General features: G+C 36.3%; 1 protein-coding gene across 2 annotated transcripts; it reads right to left on the bottom strand.

The window, feature by feature from the left end:
* Positions 1-274: 274 nt before the first annotated feature.
* LOC121374092 (plasminogen activator inhibitor 1 RNA-binding protein-like) lies at positions 275-23,481 on the bottom strand. 2 transcript variants are annotated; one of them, XM_041501010.1, is made up of 7 exons: positions 23,160-23,481; positions 18,757-18,922; positions 16,276-16,503; positions 11,272-11,343; positions 5,289-5,366; positions 4,517-4,733; positions 275-2,532 (listed from the first exon to the last, which is right to left on the bottom strand). In XM_041501010.1, exons 1-7 carry the CDS (start codon positions 23,374-23,376, stop codon positions 2,314-2,316), a joined length of 1,197 nt encoding a protein of 398 aa, XP_041356944.1. In that variant the 5' UTR covers positions 23,377-23,481; the 3' UTR covers positions 275-2,313. The 2 variants fall into 2 exon arrangements, with proteins under 2 accessions (XP_041356944.1, XP_041356945.1); XM_041501011.1 differs by lacking the exon at positions 11,272-11,343.
* Between the last annotated feature and the right edge of the window lie 213 nt (positions 23,482-23,694).

Genomic DNA, 23,694 nt, shown 5'->3' on the forward strand with positions numbered 1-23,694 from the left:
CTTGGAACAAAACAAAGTTCAAGGACATTTTGTAATTTTCCAGGACATGAATTGTTCAATCAATGTTTTTATAACAAATTGTTGTCTGAATTTAGACAGGTTATGGGGACAACAAAAATAAAGATGTGGGAAAAAATAAAACAAAAATTATTTCCACAATAAAATATGTCTTCCAGGACATTTCAGGCAGGGATTTTAAAATCACAAAATTCCAGGACATTCGGCATTACCTGTAAAGCAAATTAACACAAGCCAACAAAACACAAACATCTGGTTATCAGAATATATGTTATTTTAATAAATAACATCAGCTGTTGTCATCCGTGTTTGCTGCCTCTTCCAATGAAGTTTGCAATTTGGCGTTTAATAAAAATTTCAGTCCACTTGCAGCAGCAATACCTGGTGCGCTATGTAAATAATGACAGTATTTCCTCTTCACACACGAAAATGCAAATAATCCATAGCTTTCCTTCATTTCAGACTGGTTAAGTCTAGCAACAACTGAACACTTCTGCAATTGAGTCTGTTCATCATTCATATTAAATTGGACATGAGGATGAACAAAATATACAATCTTATCGCTCCATGGTAAATTTGACATCTTCCTACTACACGATATAATATAAAGATAGAAAAGTACATCAGCTTGTCCGACTAGCGATTTAAGGTCTGTATCATTAGACTACACTGATCTTAAAGTCCAAATAAATGTATACATCTACCCATCAACCAACAGAAGTAAATGGCCATGGAGCGCAATAGTGCATAATAGATCAAATGCTCTTAATGTCAACTGTTCCAAGTCATTTTAACTTTGTCAACATCTACATATAACAAGTATTTACATATTTGTCAAGTTGTACAAACCATGAAGAAAAAGAAAGCTACTGCATGAAAACTGCTGAATGTGGGATGATCAAGGATACATTTTTTCCAAACAAGAAATGTTAAAGACAGGAATTATGTTACAGATATGTTATAATTTCAGTATTTAACATGACTTCACGATAAATATTTGGTATGCCTTCAGTACATAATGTATACAGTGAATAATATATCTGTGTACTCTATAAAAGCCAGATTTTACATTTCTCAATCTAAGGAACAAATGAACACAAATCAAAGAAAAAATACCTAGATCACATATTTAAGTCAAAACAATGTTAAGTTAAATACTTTTAGAACCAAAGCTCTTCTAAGTAATTTGAAGAACAAAATTGAGCAAATACGCCCCCTTTTAATTATTGTCAACAGGAAACGATCACAGTACTAAATAGTAAAGCTGACAATTTAGATAATGTCCGTAAAATAGGCATCTGACCTGAATTATTATTGTTCTAATTGATCTACATCAACTTAGGGTGCAATTCCATTTAATTGTTTGGGCTGCACTGGGAATGCAATTGATCATTCAAGATCATGAAATTTCACAAAACACATGATATATAAAAATTAGAACAATCGAACTGATACCACAACATGTAGTCTTTTGCTGTCTAAACAGGTTATCACTATATATAAAATGTCAACAAGTAGTAGAGATGAGCAGAACTAGGGGTGTATAACCTAATAGATATTTTTACTTTAAAAAACAGTGATTCATTCGAAAATACCCAAACAAACACCACACTCATGCAACAAAAACTAAATCTTGTCCTACAAATACATGGCAGTATGAAAAAACGGGCAAAGCTTTTATGTTGCTGCAATAAATATTGGTTGCACAATAGTTGGCAAAGTCACTATGTTGAAACAAATCACATACCACAAGGTTATCAGTTTTTTGTCAACTTTTTTTTCTTCTCAGATATAAATGAAAAAAATATGTACACATTAGTACAGTGTGTACATATCAAAATATCTGTCAGGTGTAATTGGAAAAGTAAAAATGGGGGAAGTCATTCGTCCTTTTGTCCAAAATATAAACACACAAGTCTTGCACATGAGCAAGAAACGCCCAAACATCACATAAAAAAAAAGAAAGAAAAGAAAACACAGCACTTGTTTGTAGCAATGATTCCTGTGAATTCTATTTGAATTATTCATTCTCATGCAATGTTTCGGATGGCAGCATAAGAAGTGCTGTCCAATAACCAATCCTGAATGATGATGAGATCCCACACACACCAATGGTCGATGTTAAAAGGTTAGAGGTAATTTAAAATGCAACAGGCAATCAATCAAGTTTAACCACTTGTAGAAAAATATCCACACCATTAAACCGAAATCCACTTGTCTTGGCAAACTATGGAAGTCAAAATCTTGATGGGCAGGGCTGGAGACACAGTTATCAACAGGATGCTTTGTATCTGCTCATGCTGCACTCTTGACCAAACTAGGGAAGTCTGTTTCGTCATCCATCTTTGGTGCAGTTTCGCGTGGCTTCCGGTCACCACGACCCATGCCGCCGCCGCCACCTCTACCTCCACGGCTGCGCCCATCGCGGGGTCTTCTTCCACCACGACCGCGACGTGGCGACTCGTTAAAGGTAATCCTAATGTCTAAAAGGTCCTTTTTCTTGTGCCTGTCATCCTAAAAAAAAAAAGAAAAGAAAAAAAAAAGAAGAGTTAAATGAACAATCTATTAATGTGTGGTTAAATTATTTTACAGCATTCTTTGTGGCCTAAAAATAACATTGTTACTAGACTGAGATAAAATGTTTTATTTTCTCCAATCTGTGGCACTGGAATTCTGGTTACACATTGTAAATAAAAAAAATTAAAAAATTTAATTTAAAAAAAAAAAACCCACATAAAATATACTACTCAAAAGAATTTAAGGGTCCGACGATATTTTCGACATTATTTTCTGAATGTCAATTATATTAGCTAGACCATAATGTCACGCATGGTATTGTTCCATTTTGACGAAAGTGGGTCTAAGCAACCCATAAATGAATTAAAATCCACTGTCATTGACACTGTCGACTAGTTCTAATGGCGAAAACATGCTTACATTTGCACGTAAATTAGGGCGAAAGGGAAAGGTCTGCTAAGTGCCCATAACTTGCTTTTTCACAAAGCGCTTCATTTGCACGCTTTGCATGTGTATTCCATGTTCCCAATGCTGAATTTCCGTATAATTGGAGCTTGCGTTCGTGTACGGTGCACACTCCAAATTCGATGTCAACTGACTATCGAAGATCGAGGAAGGGCTATTGCTTGGCTTCAGGATGGCAATACGCAAAGAAATGTTGCCCTGAGACTTGGTGTCAGTCAGTGTCGTTGGCCGACTGTGGCAACGGTACCAAGCAACGAATTCTTTTCGAAATCGTCCACGTTCGGGAAGACCCCGAAGCACTACAAATAGAGAGGACCGCTACATCACCAATATGGCTCTACGTCAACGCACAACCACTGCACGCCGATTACGTGACAATCTGCGGACTGCGACTGGAACTCGAGTGTCTGATCAAACCATACGCAATCGTCTGAGAGCCAATAATCTACGCTGCCGTTGCCAGGCTGTTCGACCACCACTCCTACCACGTCACAGAACGGCCACACGTCACTGGTGCACACTTCATCTGCGGTGGCAACGTGTTCAGTGGGGTCGAGTGATGTTCACTGACGAGTCCAGGTTTAGTCTCCAGTTCAACGACGGTCGGGTTCGTGTCTACAGACGTCCTGGGGAGCGCTTCGCTGACGTTAACGTTACACAACGTCACCGGTTCGGTGGTGGCAGCATCTCTATCCACCACAGGACCCCCCTCTATGTGGTGGATGGCAATCTGAATGGAATGAGATTATCCGGCCGTTGGTTCTCCCAGGCCTTCAGCAGATTGGCGGCGGGGCAGTTCTGCAGGATGACAATGCCAGACCCCACCGCACGAGGGTGGTAACGGACTTTCTCAGACAACAAGGTATCGCCAGGATGGATTGGCCAGCATATTTGCCTGACTTGGCCCCAATAGAGCACGCCTGGGACGAATTAGGCAGGAGAGTTCGGGATAACCATGCCCCTCCGGCCAACCTTCATGATCTGGGTCAACTTCTTATGGCAGAGTGGCAGGCCATTCCCCAAGAGTTCTTCAGACGTCTGATCAACAGCATGAGGCACCGATGTGTAGAGTATTCGCGCCAGGGGTGGATTCACACACTATTAAACGAATGTTCTAATGTGTAAAATCCATGTTTGACAACCTTCAACTTTGACAGCATGTCATGTGACTTTCTTGTATACAGTGACGTTTTTTTTTTTTTGTAAATATGGAACAATAAATTAAATTTTTGGTGTAGTTTACATCATCAATCTAATACACTCTGAAACTTATTTGGTTATAAATTTTTGACCCTTAAATTCTTTTGAGTAGTATAGATTAACTATAAACCAAGTTGTATGAAATGATGAAGTTGTATGAAATGGAGTTAACTGTTTTACTCCATCATTGCCACAATTGCAATAACATATCAGCATTTTTTTTTACTTCATAAAGAAGACAAAAACCACTTTTGAGCAAATTAGCAGTTAGATCACAGCTATTCTCAAGTCATAATTCTTTAACGTGAGATAATACCTCATCATCTTCATCTTCCTCATCATCAGATTCTTCCTTTTTCTTTGTGTATGCGACACCTTTCTTCCACTTATTATTGTCCTCGCCCTCTCCAGCCTTTCTAATATTGTAGTCCACCTTGGTCCTATTCTGTTTCTGCAGAGCCTTCCATTCATCCAAAGTCATTTGCTTTGCTGGTTCTTCTCCGTCTCCAACATGTTCAGCTTCACCACTTTCACTACAAAACAAAAAGAAACTGAAATTAGTTAAAAACTATATTATGTAGGGTCTAAATCCAGGTAAACAAGATGCTATGTGCATGCTCCTGGCAAGTTATATCTAAATCTTTCTAATTATCATAAAATTTTATTGTGTAATCAAAATGTGAACAGGCCAGACAAGTCACTACTATGGATGCATGCTGCTTGATGTTACACTTTCAGACAGAACCAGACGAGTCTTATTATAATTTCTGAATTAGATTATAAATTTTTTGGAAATATTTCACACGAATCAACAAATATATTCAGGTAATTAACACTTGCACAAATCAAGACACATCGGATTCGTAGAGACACTAATTGTAGTGCGCCAAAACTACTCAGCTGACAAGATTTGACTCTGGCATATGCTCCTATGGAAAATTAAAAACTACAAGACACGAGATTAATTTCTTGTATTCTAGAATTAATATTTATCACGACAAATTTATGTGTATGCATACCCAAAAAACAATAATTTAAAATGCTTTGAGCAAGATGGTTTCCAAAACTGAAATTATCGTCGTTCTTACTTGAGTTCAGCATTCTCGGGAACCTCCTCGGATGTCCAGTTTTCACGATGTTCCTCCTCACCATCCTGAACGGGTTCACTACAATGGAAAAATAATGATAAATATGAACCTTGTTTAACTGATGTTAACAGCCAATCAAATTGAAATTGTGTCCTGCTCAGATTCCGGTAAAATAAAAATTCCATCATGAGTATTAAATGGAACCAATTGTGGTCATCATTTCAGGCACACACATATCATGTTAAATTTGGAGCACTACTAACTGTTATAATCCGTCAACAGCCTTTTAATAACGACTCAACTGTACTAAACCTCCTCATAATTAAAGTGGTTAGATCTATATATCTACAAGGAAATGTTTTATTTAACGATGCACTAAACACATTTTATTTACGGTTATATGGCATCTAATATTATCTACAAAGATTCCAATTTAATCAAATTTTGTTTCAGTATATTGTATGTTTTAGTACAGGGCTTCTAGAATACGGTAGCCTGACGCCTGTGGCTAGTGGGTTTTTTGGTCGGGCTACCAATTTATCAGTTTTACCATGCCCGACGGCTAGTGGATTTATATTTAAAAAAAAAAAAAAAAAAAAAAAAAAAATGAACATAAAGAAAGATTAATATAATAATAAGCAGAGAAGAAATAAATCCTGTTATTCGTCATAATAGACTACTGAGAATCGGAAACTGGGATATCGAGAGGCCATACCAGCAACGGTAATCGAGGGCCGCTTCCTGTTAACAACGATTTCTGTAACATTAATCCGGACTAAAACAAACGAACAAGCGGATTAATTAACCGTTACCACTGTCAATGACAACACAGGCCAAGTTGTTGGAGTAAGTTAACTGCTGTAGCGGATTAAACAACTTGTTATACTTAAAGCATGACAAGTTGTAATAACAAATTGTTAAATCTTCTCACTAGTATTTAATTGATGTAACCGATCGTAAAACATCGACCAGATTAGAGGCTGTATTGACACAGTGTTTTAGCTCATCGGTGCCCAATCAAAGAACATGGGATTTGGGCGACATTGGCCTGGTTGGGTATTAATACAGGACAGTGTGTAATGGTTTCTAAAACCTTGTATCTGATTTTTTGCATGGTAAAAAAATTAGTGAGAGAGGGGGATGTCACAACAAAATTATGTCTCAGTTCAGTATATTTACTAAGTGTGGGGAAAAGCGCAAACGTGACACGACGGACGGAAAAAAAAAAATAAAACTAAACATCAAAAATATGACAAGACGAGTTAGGAAATTTGTACCAACATGGAAAAACTCGTTTACCTGGCTAGAATATTCAGAAGATGAAGATGTAATGTTTTGTAGGATATGCAAAAAATTCCCATCTATTTCGGCACAGCCAAACAAATTGAAAAGCCAAAATGCCATGATTCACGGTAGTAACCATTTTCGCTTAGACACCATCAGGGCACACGAAACTTCTTCAGTTCATAGGGAATGCATTGTATTTGATCAAGAAGGGACTAAAACTAGTAGTACAAAAGAAGGTGGTATGCAGTTTGAAGATACATCGATAGGAATGCTCCTCGTGAAAATGGATACGTCGAGATTAGACAAGATGACCAAGTTGTTCAACATAGCATACGCATTGGCAAAACATTCAAAACCACTATCAGATATGCAATTCCACTGCCGCATAGCGTTAAAACTAAACGTGGATATAGGACAGAATTATCATAAACAACGATGCGACACGACTTTTCATAACAAGTATATCGGCAGTCCTCCAAGCAAAAGCTAAGAACAGGGTTATTTCATCAAATTTTATTGTCACTGCTGGCTGATGGAAGCACTGACAGAAGTGTAAAAGAACAGGCGACAGTCTTCATTAGATTTGTGGGGGTGTGACGGAAGACTCGAGACGACATTTGTAGACATTGTCGAACTGGAACATGCACATGCTGACCGTGTATTTTCAGGTTTGGGCAGCGCTTTAACCAAATTTGGACTTAGCATAGACAGTGTTACAAAAGACAAACCAAATAAGGAAGGACCGGCTTTAGTAGGAGTAAACTTCGACGGAGCTAATGTCATGCAGGGACTTAAAACCCGTGTTGTGGCCAAATTCAAAGCAGCAGAACCATACATCATCCCTATACACTGTGTTGCCCACAAACGGGAACTGGCCATCCTTGATGCAGTGAAGGATATACCCTATCTAGCCAAATTTGAGGAAAAAACCAAATCGATTTTTAAATTCTACCACTATTCGCCTAAACGTCGAGAACTCGTTCAGATTGCCAAGGTGTTGGAACAAAACTTGGCTCATTTCAGTGGTATGAAACAGGTATGTCATATTTTATTTATTTATTTTATTTATTTATTTGTATTATTTCCATGGTAAACCTTGCATTGATAATATGTATAGGGAAATCCCCAAATAAGCTCCAGTTAACCTATCGAACGATCGTATTGCAAAACGGACGACGAACAATCATTATTTTGCGTTTTAAATTTCCATGCAGTATTAATGTATCAAATTTAGTATAACAGCGTTATCGGCTGTTCCATTTATTGAAAGTTTTCAGTATTTTCCCGCCATTTCTTTGGGGTTTTTTGTTTTACCGTAGGAGTTCGTAATCAACTTTACTGTTAAACTTCATGGTTGCACGTATAATTATATGAATTTAATTTTTTTTAAATGTTATTGCTGATCACAGCAACCACATTCATTCAACTGTATGATGGTTATGTTCATATAATATATACGTTATTTATATTACTAGTATTTTTGTAAAATAAAACATGACCTGGTTTTGCATGATGCTATAAATAGCATTCGTAGCGACATTCATGTTGCATGCAATACTATAGTCCATCCCACAAGGAATGACTTTTTTCATATAATGGAATTAACTACAACTTTCTGAGCCGATTGATTTGTAAATTTAACACAAAAATAGTGTTTTTGTTATTTCCAAAACACTGAAATTATTTTTAAATTTTTTTAATACAACGATGGAGACAATTATAGTATATAGAGATGATAAAACAATTTACAAACTATTTATTTTTATTTAGTTAACAATACATTTACTTACTTAAATTCTTAATACATTTATTTTGTTAATACATTATTTTTTTTATATTTTTTTTTTATAGTCTTAATTGTAGGTTCATTGGTTGGCCAACAAAGATCGAGCCATAAAGGTGGTGCGAAAAAACTACAAAGCACTATGTGCTCACGTTGAATCTGCTGCAGCCACCAGAACAGGAACTACCTCCAATAAAGCACAGAACTTCACCAAGGAGATAAGTTTCAAATTTGTAAAGACGCTACACATCATGCTTTGATATCCTGCCGATTCTGAAGTCATTGTAGGTAAATTACTTCTAAAGTGACTAAATCTAATTACAAGCTACTACATAATTACTATTATATAATTTGTGTGTTTTATGCTCTACATGCATCACAAGATATACCCACTTTATTCACTATTCATTTTATTTAAAACTACTTTACATATTGTTGTTATATATCCTTTATTACAATTTTAGATATTCCAGAAAGATAGTCTACTTGTGACTGATGTGCCAACAAAAATTGATGGAATAACTTTACAGCTGGAGGCCCTAAAACTGGATCCTACAGTTGTGGGCGAGAATATGGCGAAATTCATGAAAGAGTATGACTGACCATAAGAGTTTCAGTGACACGAGATTGACTGGCTGTCCAGAGACATTCTCCTTCAATGGAGATGCTTTCCTTGGAGATATGATCCAGGGAATTCTCAAATACATCGACAAGAGGGAATTTAATTTATTTACATATTTATAAATTGTTATTTTTATTAAATAATTGGTATATTACTTTCATTTTATTTCATTTAATTTATGTTATTTTTCTTGTCTTTTGTTTTATTTGTTTTCATATTTATTATTATTTTACAGTAATGCATGTATTTGTTCTTATGATTTTATATACATTCTCTAAGACCTGCTGATGATAGTGGAACACGGGCCAGTGATTGAACAGTTCAATCCTCTGGACAGTCTACACCACTGGCTGAAAACCTGCTCAGGTATAAGACACCTAAATGGCCATCACATTGCCAGTACCACCACACACTGCTCAGCAGCTGCCATAATTGAAGAGGAAAAATGTGGTTATTAAATGACATTCAGACATTCTTTCTTTTTTAAATGTATATGTAGCTGTTTAAAAGTTGTTTTGTTTGTTGATAAAGTGACTACTGTCAGTGCTTAAATTATTATGTATTTAGATGTATGTGGTTATGGACAAAATGACTGCTGTTTGTTCATTAAAAATATTTAGTTGAATGTTCTTTAAATATATACTACTCAACTTTCACTAGGGATATTCGAAGAAAGCAGCTGCATTTATTGTGTTCGATAGATCCAAAGTATTACTATGGTGATGTTTAAAACATTCAAACCACATAGTGGCACTGATTACGTTGCACAAATGTAAGATGTGCACAAATTAACATATTTGCTGTATTCCTAATGAAAGTTGAATAGTATTATACAGAAATGTATTTAGTTTTTACAGTTAACAAAGTGACTGAAATTTGTTTTATAAATGTAATTAAATGTATTTTGTTACGCCAAATTTGAGTTTTGTTTTACTTTGTAGTATTAGTACAAATGTACATAAAGTAGGGCTAGTGAATTTTTAATCATAGCTAGTGAATTTTGAAAATCACTGATCCTATAGCTAGTGGATTTTTTGAAAATTCTAGAAGCCCTGTTTAGTATAAAATCAGCAACTTCACAAAACAGGACCATACCAATCAGATGTCAAGTCCTGGCCTTGTCAAGCCAGACTGCTGTTAGACAAATTAGCCACTGAATAAATTTTACAAACAAAATTACTGCTAAAATATGCAAGTGGTTAAGCTGATTTTTATCTTATGTGAACTTAATGAATCTATTTGAAATGTAAAATATATATTATTAAATTTTTAACTAGCAATTTCCATGAATAATAATACAACAGAACAGTTAACTGCATGCACCACCAATATAAGCGTGTACTGCATTACCATTTTGTCATTTAAAAGAGACTATTGAGTTTGATGCCATTGGCAACATGTTTACAACTAATGAACTTCATTAAAATTACATACATATTAAATACATTTAAAATATTTATTTATTATCCACATGGTTCAACATAAGTTAATAAAAACCATACGAAGCACGCTTGTAATAACAAGTGTAATGATGTAATTTTGGGAAGCGACAACACAACATAGCTTAGACTGCATGTGAAATATAACGTCATTTCGTTGTCTCCTAGTTAAAACATTTTGAAATGGCCCTTGATATTCAATAAAACAAATAATAATAAAGAAATTATTACACTCACGTGCAAGTCATACAGAGTTTACAAGACATGTCAGGATTCACGTCTTACCCTAACTTACGCAATACAAAAATCCTGACACTCGTTTCGTAAAATCAGTACGACAAGCTCGTATAATTATCTATACATATATATTTAATCTGTTTAAAAATAATTCAATTTAATGTCCCAATAAATTAATTCATACAGGAAAATATTTATTAACATAGCAAGAAACTTCAGAAGTCAATACGCACTCATCTAAATATTTATGAAATTTGTGTCAAATGATATTAGTAGAAATATTAAAACCTCAAGTTTTTAACTTTTTACTCTAAAACTTATAATCGACTGGCATGAACATTAAATAAAAAATTCTAAATAATTATTTGGATCCAATAACTTGCTGAACACTGCTGAAATGAAAAGCTACATACTGTAAAATAAATATATGATTAGGCTTACTAGTAATTGAGGACGACAACTTTTAGAAATCTACAGAGGCATCAAGGCAAGTGGTTGCTAACAACTAATCAACACTCAACACTGTTAGTGGATTACAACAGGAAACTGAAACACGAATATTAGTCAACCCCTTATAATAGAGGTATTGAAAAGGTTTGGCTTGACAGAACTTACACCATATCATCCTTGAATGTTCCCCAGTTGCGAGCACCACCTCCCTCTTTCTTCTCCACAGCCTTGATGCCACTGAAATAGACGCAAAGACGCCTTCTTACCTATCGGTTCAGCCAAAACTGTTCAGCGGTTTGAAAAATCGTATTATAATGTATACGATAAATCAATTACCATTTAAATGTATAATGGGCCATCAGAATTGTTACGGTCAGACCACACCCTAAAAAGCTAAAATACTTAAGATAACAACTTCAAATTTTCAGTATAATGTAATTATTGATTGTGTTAAAGAAATATTACCTTAAAGTTTCATTCTGAAATCTAGGTTTTAAATCCAAGATGGCCACCATTGAAATTATGCACCTACACTAATAACTTGAAAACTCGAAAACTACATGTACATTGTTCACCAAATTTGGCTGAAATGTTCAAAAAGGTGTTCTTGCAAATGAACTAGAATCAAGATTCTGCAATAACATAAAAGTAAACAATTAGCAAAATTCTGACAATCCATAAATATTTTATCACATTACACAGCTCAATCTATTATTTCTATTAGGCTGATTCTAGTTCAGTTGAGAGATTTTATCTCTCTGAATATGTCCTCCAAATTGTAGCTTTTTATATTAAATACTTTTTAAAGAGTAGCGTTTTTCTTAAGATAAAACACGTCGAAATGTGAAAATGACAAAATGCCTTTTAAAGTTCACGGCATAGAAAAATGGCAATTCCTGACACATGAAAAGGGTATCTAGTGTCCACCAGGTACATAGTCATCATCATTGTCATTCTCGTTATTTTTCCCTTGTTTTCTTTCTTTTCTCTTTAGCAGAATTATTTTCAGATCGTCTGGCAGCACTGGCACTTTCTCCATCGTTGAACAGCACTGTTGCTGTATCAACAACAGCTATCTCCAACCTCCTCCTTCCAACAAAAACCTCTTTTGGACATAAATTCCAAATAATGTGATGGAAAGACTCGTTATTGTTCTCAGAGTGCCACTATGAAGGCATTTGGTCAAAAGTTCGTCACTTGCAAGGAATTCAAACACCGGTTTTATTTCGTTCAAAACATACTCTGGTAGCATGTTTTTCTTTGCCTTTTCATGGTCACCTTTTGTAGCAGGACACCAAGTGCCACAAGTGTCATGACGGTCTGCACAGTGGTGCCAGATGGCCCATACAGCCGGTTTCATTTTAACCAAATTCCCTGCATCATCTCTTATGGTTCACCATAGTGTCCTTGCATTCTCCAAACTGCTTTTTTTGTTAATTTTGCTATGCGCCTCCAATACCTTTATACGTTTTGCCATTATGTTGATACGTCTTTACTTTTGCACTGGGTGATTTTGTCTGACAAGCGCTGACCCATTCGCTTTTGAACATGTCCGCAACATTCTAATTTTTTAATCTTTTTCCCGGGATAGACAGGGGGGTCTGAAGCAGATATCTGAGAATAACTTTTAGAATCTCCATCACCTAGATAACCTAAATACTGCAAATGGTGTTTTTCTTCGGACCGTATATATACTGAAGGCCAAAAGAAACTACCATTTTCAATTTGGAATTTAAGAAAAAATTAATTGTTTTTAAAAAGTAACTCAATCCAAAACACATAGCCCAAACACAACAATAATGTGTGCAGAAAATTATACCCGCCCACTGCACGTTTTGGGTGGAACACACAGAAAAGTGAAAAACTCGTGCACTATGAACAACAGCAATTGCACATGCAATAAGGGTATAAAAACGGTTTAGACGGCATGTCAGACATCCACACAGATAAAAAACCACCATAGGAATGCCACGACTGACACCAAAACAACGGGGGAGAGCCCTGGGTATGATACAGATGGGAGCCACTCATAACCACATCGCCAGAACCTTCGGTTGTTCCCGTTACAAACTTGATGCAACGCTACAGGCAAACAGGGCAGACATCAGACAGGCAGACCCAGGATGACTTCGCCCCGTGATGACCGGTATTTGCTTACCTTGCATCTACGAAATCGCTTCCTGACAGTGACGTCATCAGCAATGAATGCCTTAGGTCACAGGGTTAGTAGACGGACAGTGGCCAGGCGACTCAGGACTCATGGAATAAGGGCTTACAGACCATATAGAGGACACTTGCTGACACCACAACATCGTCGTCGTTTGAGATTGACATGGGCTAGGACTGTACGACGTTGGCAGCGACCGATTGGCTGGGGGTTCTTTTCACTGATGAAAGCCGGTTCTGTTTGTTCAGAGTTGATGGAAGACAGTGTGTGTACTGCCGTAGGGGAGAACGAGTGGCGGCTTCTTGCGTTCAGGAGGTCGTGGCATATGGTGCAGTGAGTGTCATGGTGTGGGGAGGTATCTGTGCACAGGAAAGGACACCACTGGTCATCGTTCACGGAAACTTGACAGCTCAACGTTACAGGGATGACATTCTTTGTCCAACTGCAATACCATTTCTCTAACGGCAGCCACGTGGTGTCATTTTTCAGCAAGACAACGCCAGTCCTCATACAGCCAGAATCATACAGAACTTCCTTAGAGCCTACAACGTAAACGTATTGCCGTGGCCTGCACGCTCCCCAGACATGTTCCCCATAGAACACCTCTGGGATGTTTTGGATCGCCGTGTTCGACAACGACCACACCCTCCGGCTAACCAACAGGAACTGATCCAGGCCCTTCAAGAAGAATGGCAACGCATCCCACGTGACCTCATCAGACGACTGATTTTTTCTATGTGTCGGATAATTATTGCTTGTATTGGGGCAAGGGGTGGTCACACACGCTATTAATGTGACTTGTTATTGGACTTGAGTGATTGTCTATATGCTTTGCACGTCGTCCATGAAGTTGAAAGCTCGATTTGTGTACACCACCTCGCTTTGGGAAAATGTGACATCATTATCAGATGCTGAATGACACTCATTTTTAGTTATGTTAATGTTGTCATATTGATCTAGTCAATATATTTTACCTCGTGACTATATTTTGTTGTTTTTACACCAGAGTGATTTAAAACTATGGTAAAGTTTCTTTTGGCCTTCAGTATATATTTCTTTCACACCTGCAGGCTCCATTGCCCCTGCTGATCCAGTATGATTTTTTGAACAAGTACTCTTGCGTGTGGTATACCACCTATCGAAATCTTTATTGGTCTTGCATTTTTTTCGTCGCACACAACAAACTCCACAATAGTTTGTTAGTGTTTCACTGTCCAGTACTTTACATTTCTTATCACTAACTGATAAACAAGTCACCACTCCATTTTTGCCTTGAAAGCCTTTCCTCTGCCACGTGCCGTCAAATGATGCTACTACTTCAGTTGAACCTTTCTTGGATTTTTTCTGTTCCTTTTCAGCGTTATGCATTCTGTGATCACCCGCAGCCTTTGTTGCAGTGTGTATTCTCTGCGACCCTTTTCGCCATGCTGTTTCAGTCACTGGGGGAGGCATATTCATCAGTCCGCAGAATTTTTTGGGCCTGTGTATGATGGCGACCGATAGCAAAAATGGACCACTGAAACCGCTCATTGACATCAAAAACTTTTGAATTTGCAACTTTCTTTGATGTCTCCAGTAAATATTGTTCACCACACTGATCACATATAAATGATATTTCTGAAGAAATGCCAGTTTTTTTCGCATATTTACCTTTAGGCCCTGTCTACTACAACTACTCATTGGGGCAAGGAAATAATTGTACAAAATTACATAGGTTGGCTATGTCAATCATCCTATAACCAGTAATTTTGTCATGCTGTACATCTGGAACACACTGTGCAAATGTTCAAATACTTTTCTATATGATGCTGTGTTTACAAGATTTGAATCAACATTGCAACTGTTAACAACATCGGTGTGTTCAACATAAAGTTTGGAAACTTGGTCCAGTATACCTATTTTCACAAAATGAAAGTTTTTTGTTCCTAGGCATATTTAATTAATAATATTTATATCTCACATTATTCCATAAATGTCCTGAACAAGTGTGATCACAAATTCTCGTTAATTTCTTTGTTATTTCATGTTTTCTTTGATATATGTATTGTCAATGTAATTTCTAAACAAGAGAAGCCATACTGTTTTTCTATACCGAAACGCTTTGAAAGGAGCGCTCTGATTGGCTCATATAGTCTATGTATACAGAAATCAATGAAATCCATCGTTACAGTCCAATAGTAAAGTCAATCTAAAACTATTCTCCTGAAATTTATCTCTATTTTGGTCCTTATTTCATAAAAAATCAGCCGAAAAATAATAAAGTTATGGGTATGTGAATATTTAATTAGGTATTGTTTACATTTGTATGCAATTTTAAATTGCTAATTAAGGTAATTAAAATAACTTTTTATGTAAAATGTTTTTATGACTGAAAACTAAAATTAAGTGTTTGATGGAGAAGAAAAAAAACGTTTTTCGCGTGAAGTGGATATGACTGCCATGTCAAGTAGCTGAAACACAAAATGATCCCAAACTTTTCAGTTTATTAAAAAAAACAATCTCTCATCAACTTGGCAAGTAAGGGTTAGTTAAAATAACATTTAAGGATGGTCAATAGAAAGCTAGCTCCGGGTGAGCAGACAATGTCGCCAAATTATCCATGAACTTAAAAAACTGCATAATTCCAGTGTTTTTAAAAAACTATATCAGGAATATTTTGTTCAGTATCACGTCATGATTCACTACGCAAATTTCAAAGATCAAAGAACTAAATTGTTGCTACTCAATATTCAAGAGATCACCACCAATTCTCGGTAACCAAACTTTTTAAAACAAAAAGGTTACCTGAATACATGAAATTATTTTGCCCATTTTAAATACAATTTGCCAATTGTTTTAAATTGTGCAACTGGCAAAGTTTTTCAAGTGACAAAGCTAGCCCTGGTTAAACATCAAAAGCTAAAATTTTACCAAAGCAAAATAAACAAAAAATATAAACTTTTGCATTTATCCAAACATGCTTTAGATTATTTTCTGAATGCATACTTGACAATAAAGCTTACGTTTTGTCACTACCACTGTGACGATCAAAATCCCTTCTCGGTCTCTCGCCACCAGGTCCACCACCAGGAGCACCAAATCCACCACCACCACCTTCACGGAATCCCTCTCTGGGACCTCCACGATTGCCACGGCCACCTCGTCCTCTTCCAAATCCACCACGGCCACCTCTACCACGGCCACGCTCTCCTCCCTCTCGGTTAAATCCAGTACTCCCTTCTGGCCTTTCCCTGTAATTTTGGTAGAATAAAGGCAAACATTAAAACTAATTCACCAAAGGGAATAGCTACCAAATCAAGGCTAGTTAAATAGACCAAACTATATTGGAAAAATCCATTATACTTAACCCTTTCGACTACTGCAGGCGAGATGTCTCGCCTGACGTCACACCAGGCGATATACTGTACACTGTATACATTGCATTCCCCAATTCATATTTCCCATTGTTTTGCATGAAACACTCACCGTAAGCGATTTAGTAACAGGAAATGGAAAATAAGTCAGCTTGTCGTTTCGTTAAGATTGTTTTATCAATGGATTATACCTTGGAATTTTTAGTTGAAACAGTGGTTTTCAGCAAGTATTTTTGCTTGACAACTATGGCTACACGTCGCAGTCATTTTCATGGATCGATAGCCAATGGTGACAGGTAATTTGATAATAAATTTGATATTTTACCAACAACGAAAATCACCAAATATTGGGATATGAATCGTAGTTCCTTTTTTTCTTTTAAATTTTGGTCAAAAAAACACCGTTATTGGGAATAATGGACAGCTGGCCACAAATAACCGCAAGTAAACGTAACTTTTTCAATTTTTTGTCTATTTTTAATTATCATAAACCAATCTAAAATATCATTAAAAAAAAAATTAATCCATAAAAATAATGCTTACCAATTCTAATATGAACTTTATTTAACAATTAAGTGAATATATGCAAGTAAAAATTATAAACTTGTACCCACTCAACATGGTTGTTAAAAATTAATCCAGTAGGCATTGGGAATCAAAATAAAATAAAAATTTGCATATAATAAATGTAAAATGTGCTGTAAGATGTTAAATATGCTATTTTGTCATAGAGGTTGAAGGTCACAAGTATCATTTGCTTCATTGTCATTATTCCAGTAATTTTGTTAATTGCAAGGACTGGAGGATTGTGAACCTTTAAATTAAAATTTGGCGTGTGTAGTTCCAATTGAATTGCAGCCATGAGGCAAATTGCCGTAATGCCTTAGTCATATGCTCCCAATGCGCTGAAACTTAACTCTCAAGGCCAAACAGGCCATGCCATATTTTGCATGTTAATTGGTTACAATCAAATGGGACTCCTGAAAGTAGTTTTGCTATGAAAACAACACAATTCACTATTCTGAATGGGTGCTGTTGTGTTATATTAGACACTAGTTGATGTTTGCCTTGTTGCTCTGCCTTCTGGTCATAATGCACTGAAAAAATCTCCATCGGTCTAGGCCAAATGACCATGCGAAGGGCACAATATTACATGCAAACTGATGTTCTGTTCGCGTATTGGTTACGCAAAATTAAATTTATGCAAACCCCAAATCAGTTATGTTGTGACCTGTAGACGTTCAGAAATTAAAACTTGAACTTCACGATTATGGGAAGTTTATTCACGCAGACATACTACTAGTATTCCGACAAATGTTTTAGACTGATTTTTAGATACTTGGATGTTCAGCAAACCAGTAAATTTTTTAAAGAAATGTGCACGGATCGCTGGATTGCCTATAATTTTATAAATGTTCAAAACGTGCAGAAAGTACTCGCCCTCTCTCTCAATGAGAGTAAAGATTCCAACGAACGAGTTAATAAATACTATTCCGACAGGTGATCGGTCTTCTGACTATCATAATTTTATTTCATTTACAGACAAACTTCGATAACTTGATCTTGAAAGTGCTTTTCCAGACCATACACTAAAATTTCCAATTCCACAATTAAATGCCTTCTTAATTCATTGCAATATTTTACACCGATATGTAAATCAATAATTACTAAAATGTCCCATGAAAGTATTAAAACATCACTCGATAAAAACATTTGCCTGTAAATAGCAGTGACATCATGAAGGGAACTCTCTTCTCAGAAACCTACCTACCACGAGAGAGACTTCCAGCACAAGTGAAAGTGGGACCGACAGCGACTGCCAGGCTCAATTATCATGTGATTCTTCTTTCAGTGGTGAATAGTGTAGTAATGACGACTGGACTAATATTTGTGCAACACAACAAATAATGCTGTATCAGTTCGAACCTGGAACATCTTCCAAAGAACCACCGGCCTGACATGATGAAAATGGTTGTGGAGACGGCTTACCACTAATTTACAACTTTTATTCTTGTTTTGTTCTTTAGCTTTTCGTGCAAATTATTTTGCTACACTGTATAGTTAATATTTTTGCAAATACTCTTAAGAAATCAAATAGCAGAGCTGCCAACACAGAACTGAAAATGATACCTAAATTCGGGGGGAACATTTTCATCACCCTTTGGCTCTCTTGGTTCTCGTGGAGGTTGTCTTCTTGGTGGTCGCCTATCGGTCTCATTGTCTCTAATTTCACGAGGCTCTCTGTTTTGTCTGCCACCACGGCCACCTCTTTCTGGTCTTGCTGAATTTGGTTTGTCTGCAAAAAAAAAAAAAAAAAAGGTGGAAATTAGCCATTTAATAATATATCAGATTTTGTTTGTTCTGTACAGCTGGCATTATTTGACCAATAGCATAACCACTTTTATTTTTAATTTGTAAATTCCTACAACAATTTTTATTTTTATTTTTAATTGAATTTTCAACATGGTCCATTTGAATTACTGGATACGGCCAAGATTGTTATTCCATAATACTCTAAAATACATCACAGAGCTCTCAGCATCTACACTATCCCAACATCCCATGCTGGCTTATTTCTAGGGCATATTTTTTTCTCAGCAGCACATATTTGTTTTGACCTGCTACTTAAAGAAAACAGTAGGCCATATTTTACTTCCTATTTAGAGCCCTTGACATGATCCATTACCGTATTTGACCGGAAATAAGCCCATGTCTTTGAATAAGCCCACCTCCGTTTTGGTAGCATTTAAGAAATTAGGCCCTCATTCGTAAATAAGCCCACCCCCAACTTCGTCACCTTATAAATAACATGAAATTTCAAGTTTGCTCAAAGTTCATTTAAAAGGTCATACCTCCTGCAGATAATGAAACACAAATGTAACACAATATTTTACCACCAGTGAGATTTAGCAGTCTAACAATAACAGTGTGTAACATTGTTTTCAATTTCATGCCTGCAGTATTTCTCTGAAGTATCCAAGCCCAAGTATGAACTAAAAACCAATGTCTATTTTTACCACCACACTGGGTCCGCAGTTAATGCTAATTAAGCAAATACCTTATTCTGACTGGCTAAGAACAATGACCTTAGATTGATAATTCTTTGTAGTGTAAGCTGGCTGCCGGTGTCAGAAACGTGTGTATACACTATTGAGTTTGTTGTTAATTGCTGTTGTTTTAAGTCTTCTCAGTATTAAATTTTGGAGGTAAATAAACAGCACTGGTAAGTAAGTGTAACATAGAAGGTGTTTCTGATAATTAGATACTAGTAAAAAAAAAACAATTTAATTCATAAACAATTATTATTTATTAATAACAAATGGAACACTAATTAATAGATGTGCTACTGAACGTTTTTTGTTTTCTTCCTAGTTCATTTAAGTATTATTATTTATTTTAATTATTATTATTAAAAACATTTTCAACAAAACTGGCGCCTTGTCTGGGAATAAGCCCACCCCATGCTAAGCTCACAATGAGTTGTCTTGGCCCCCTGGGCTTATTTCCGGTCAAATACGGTATTACAGATTTTACTTTTTCTTATTTTCTGTGACAGTTCATTGTTAGTTATTTATCTCTGCATTCCTGTCAGTCACCCAAATCAAAATAGGCATTGATTTTAAAGCTGCACGCCCTAGTTCCATCCAGCAAAAATAAATTATAATTTGGTTGATCTACAAATCTGTAACACACTTAGATCACGTTTTTATCAAATGGAGTGAAAAAGCAGGTTTTATATCGATAAATACCATGGGAATCCCCATGTCCCAATTGCTTGAAATAATTTTGAAAGTTAGTATTCTGATGTCACCGGTAGACGTCGCTCGAAGCACAACAATGCCTACGTCATGACAAATTTCACAGAGTGCGCACAGACTTGGGATGCGTTCCTTTCACCTCTCCTGGACATGTTCCAACTGTTCTGTCCTGGTTGTATCCCCTCTCCAGATATCGTAAGACTTAGCAAAATTATTGGTTTTAAGGGTTTGTAACGTTTTGTATTAAGATACTTACTTGTCTGAACTTTATTGTTACTGAAAATGTTCAATTACTGTGAAGAAAAATCTCACAAATGAACAACAAGCAAACGACAACAAATCGGATGTTGATTGCGCGAACCGTGCACGAGAAAACAAACCGTACCAAAATGACAACGGTCACGTGGTATACCAACGTCTGACATTGAAATGGGAATATCCCCTCTAAAAATAGATTAGACCTTGTCTGCTCGGAAAGAGTTCCTTATTTTCCCCACTATTGGGGTACTGAATTAACCATATCAACTGGGTATTGCATTAAACACTACAAACAACGTTTTATAGAACAAGTTGTTTTAAAAGATATTGTATATAACTATCGCTAATCCTAACCTTAAAGGTAGGGTCAACTCCAACAAGAGCCTTGTGTGTTAGAAAGATGCATACCCGGACCACCAACACATACGGACACTTTAGCAAATGAAAAACGCATAATTTTAGAGTTAATAAAAAACCCATGATTATTCCTGCTTACTGGGGGCAGCCATTTTGTTTCGTTTTTGTGACGTCCGGTGGGATAGCTTGGGGCGAAGTGACGTCAGCTCCTGACCATCTACTGTATGTACAGTGTAAACAAAAGCAGTAATTTTCTACAAGGCGCTTCTCTTTGATCAACCTGACTTGTAAAACAGCATAAATGACGTAATAATATAATAAACTATTTAACTAAATATATTTCAAGTTGCATTAACGGAACAAAATGGGGTTATAGTATTTTTCTGTTTAATAATCCAAAGGAAAAATGTACACTATTACGCCTATTGATATGCTACGTTGGAGCAAAAACGACAACCCATGATACACAAGTCGGCAAGTGATAATTTTCTTTTCTTTGGAACTACGTAATTGGTCAGTTCTGTGGTTGTAGATGGAAAAGTCTACTTAATCAATAGTTTTACAGAACTATTTACAGTAATAAACCATGTCCATTACAATTTTAGGGGCGACAGGTAATATTCCACAATACCGGTATGTATTTTGTGTCTAGACAGCGTCAATTAATTGGCTTGTCTGGTTACCAATCAAATACACACCTGCCAATCAGAAATCACAGGTAGAAGCAACTAACAGCATAGACCACTTAACTAAGAAAACACTCTGTGTATCATTTCAGTACGTAGGTTAATGCATGGGAAAAACATTGTTAATTGTTTCGACTTGTGTAGCCACTTTGACAATGGTATTTTATTTTGTATTGAAAAATAATATATATATATAGTGCTGGATATACTTACTGTTGGCTTACTGGGATGTGTATTATTACAGAACATTGCAATGTAGGACTGTTTATTATCCCGCAAAAACCAGGTAGATTGCGTTTTTCTAGTTCTAAGGCTCATTCCTGACGTGACGCGTTAAGTATTACGTAACCACCAGCTCGCCAGAGGGCATACTCAATGAGATGGTACAAAATGACTGCGCCCGTTATATATAATAGTCGTCACATTTAACCGTTTTATTAATTAACTATACGATTATACGTGTTGATATTAAGCAATAATGTGCATTATATATCATTAAATATGCATACCAGGCCAAATGCCGTAATTGTCCTCTCCTTTAAACTAATTGTAACAAATATTTCTTTAAAATCGTTATGGGGAAAATAACAAACTCATGCCAGAAAATCTTATAGGCCTAATTTATATTATTTTGGCAAGAGCTCCACCCGTTCCCCCCATCATTTATAATAGTTTAGGGTTAGGGATAGAGTTAGGGTTAGGGCCCCATGCCCCACTTTTCTATATATACCCCATCAAAAAATCCCTCTTTAGATCGATAACTAATGGGGGGAACGGGCGGTACACTTTCCATTATTTTATTACCATTTACAAAATATGGATTCCAAGTGACATTACAGTGAGATTTGCAGTCAAATCATGGGTGCAAAAAGCAAGTCGACCAGAGTGATAGTATTTATAGTCCGTCACATCATTCTATTAATATGTTTTTTGTAAATAATTTCTATTTGGTTTGATGTAAGAAGTAAAGTAAAAAGTGTTTTGGAAATAACAAAGAAATAGGCCTAGCCGCCTACGAGTGTACAATTTACAAATCAATCCGCTAGGAAATAAATGTGTAGTAAATTACATAGTATGAAAAAAAATACGATCCATGTGGCCGTGACACTGTGGGATGGACTAGGTCATATATAGTATATAATATAGCATGCTACAACTTTGCACATGTAGGCCCTATGTGACATCACTTCTTAAATAACGTCAAATTTGGGCCAACTAAAGCCTAGTAAAGGTTTGGGGCTAAAGTGCCTATAGGAAGTCCCAGCTGCAATATTACACATTAGTTTTTAAATAACATCAATTTTGGTCGACTCATGCAAACCGTATGGTTGCAAACAAAATGTATCACGCTTTACTTGCTAACACGCAAATAGACATCGGACCGATTATGCCATGTTGCTCCCAGTGTTTGGGATTATGTTCCAATTCAGATGACAAGACATTTGCAACGACACATTCATGTTATTGCATTTACCTTCCTTCTTTGTCACTGTCGTTTCAGCTTGCTTATTTTTTGCATCAACTGGAGGTGCAGACTTTTTTGCGTGCTTATTTTTAGCTTTCTTATCGGTTTCGTCCTTCTTCTTCAACTTGGCCTCCTCTTGCTGTTTGAGGATTTCATATGGATCCTCCTCTTCATCGTTCAAAAATTGGTATTTGTTAGAAACTGCTATGCCGTATTGGATGTCCATTGTTCCTCTTTTCCCAGAGGATTGCAATGGATTTCACGGCCTTTCCGATATTAGACTTCAGAACGTACAAAATGGCGTGCTTCCCGCACAAATTAGCGCATGCTCTGTGAGCCAGTCGTGTGATGTCACGGAGCCAAAAATGGCTTTGGTGGCGGGAAGTACCCCTACCTAGTAGTATAGTTCCATCTGTCGAATTGCATACATATTATATTTACTGCCATTGTAAATACAAATGGTGAAACATACTGTTTTTACAACAAAATTACGGGTGGGGGGAGAGGGGCACTACAAATATGAAAGCACAAATAAATAAATTTT

Source organism: Gigantopelta aegis, chromosome 6 (assembly GCF_016097555.1).
Source record: "Gigantopelta aegis isolate Gae_Host chromosome 6, Gae_host_genome, whole genome shotgun sequence".
Lineage (NCBI taxonomy): Eukaryota > Metazoa > Mollusca > Gastropoda > Neomphalida > Peltospiridae > Gigantopelta > Gigantopelta aegis.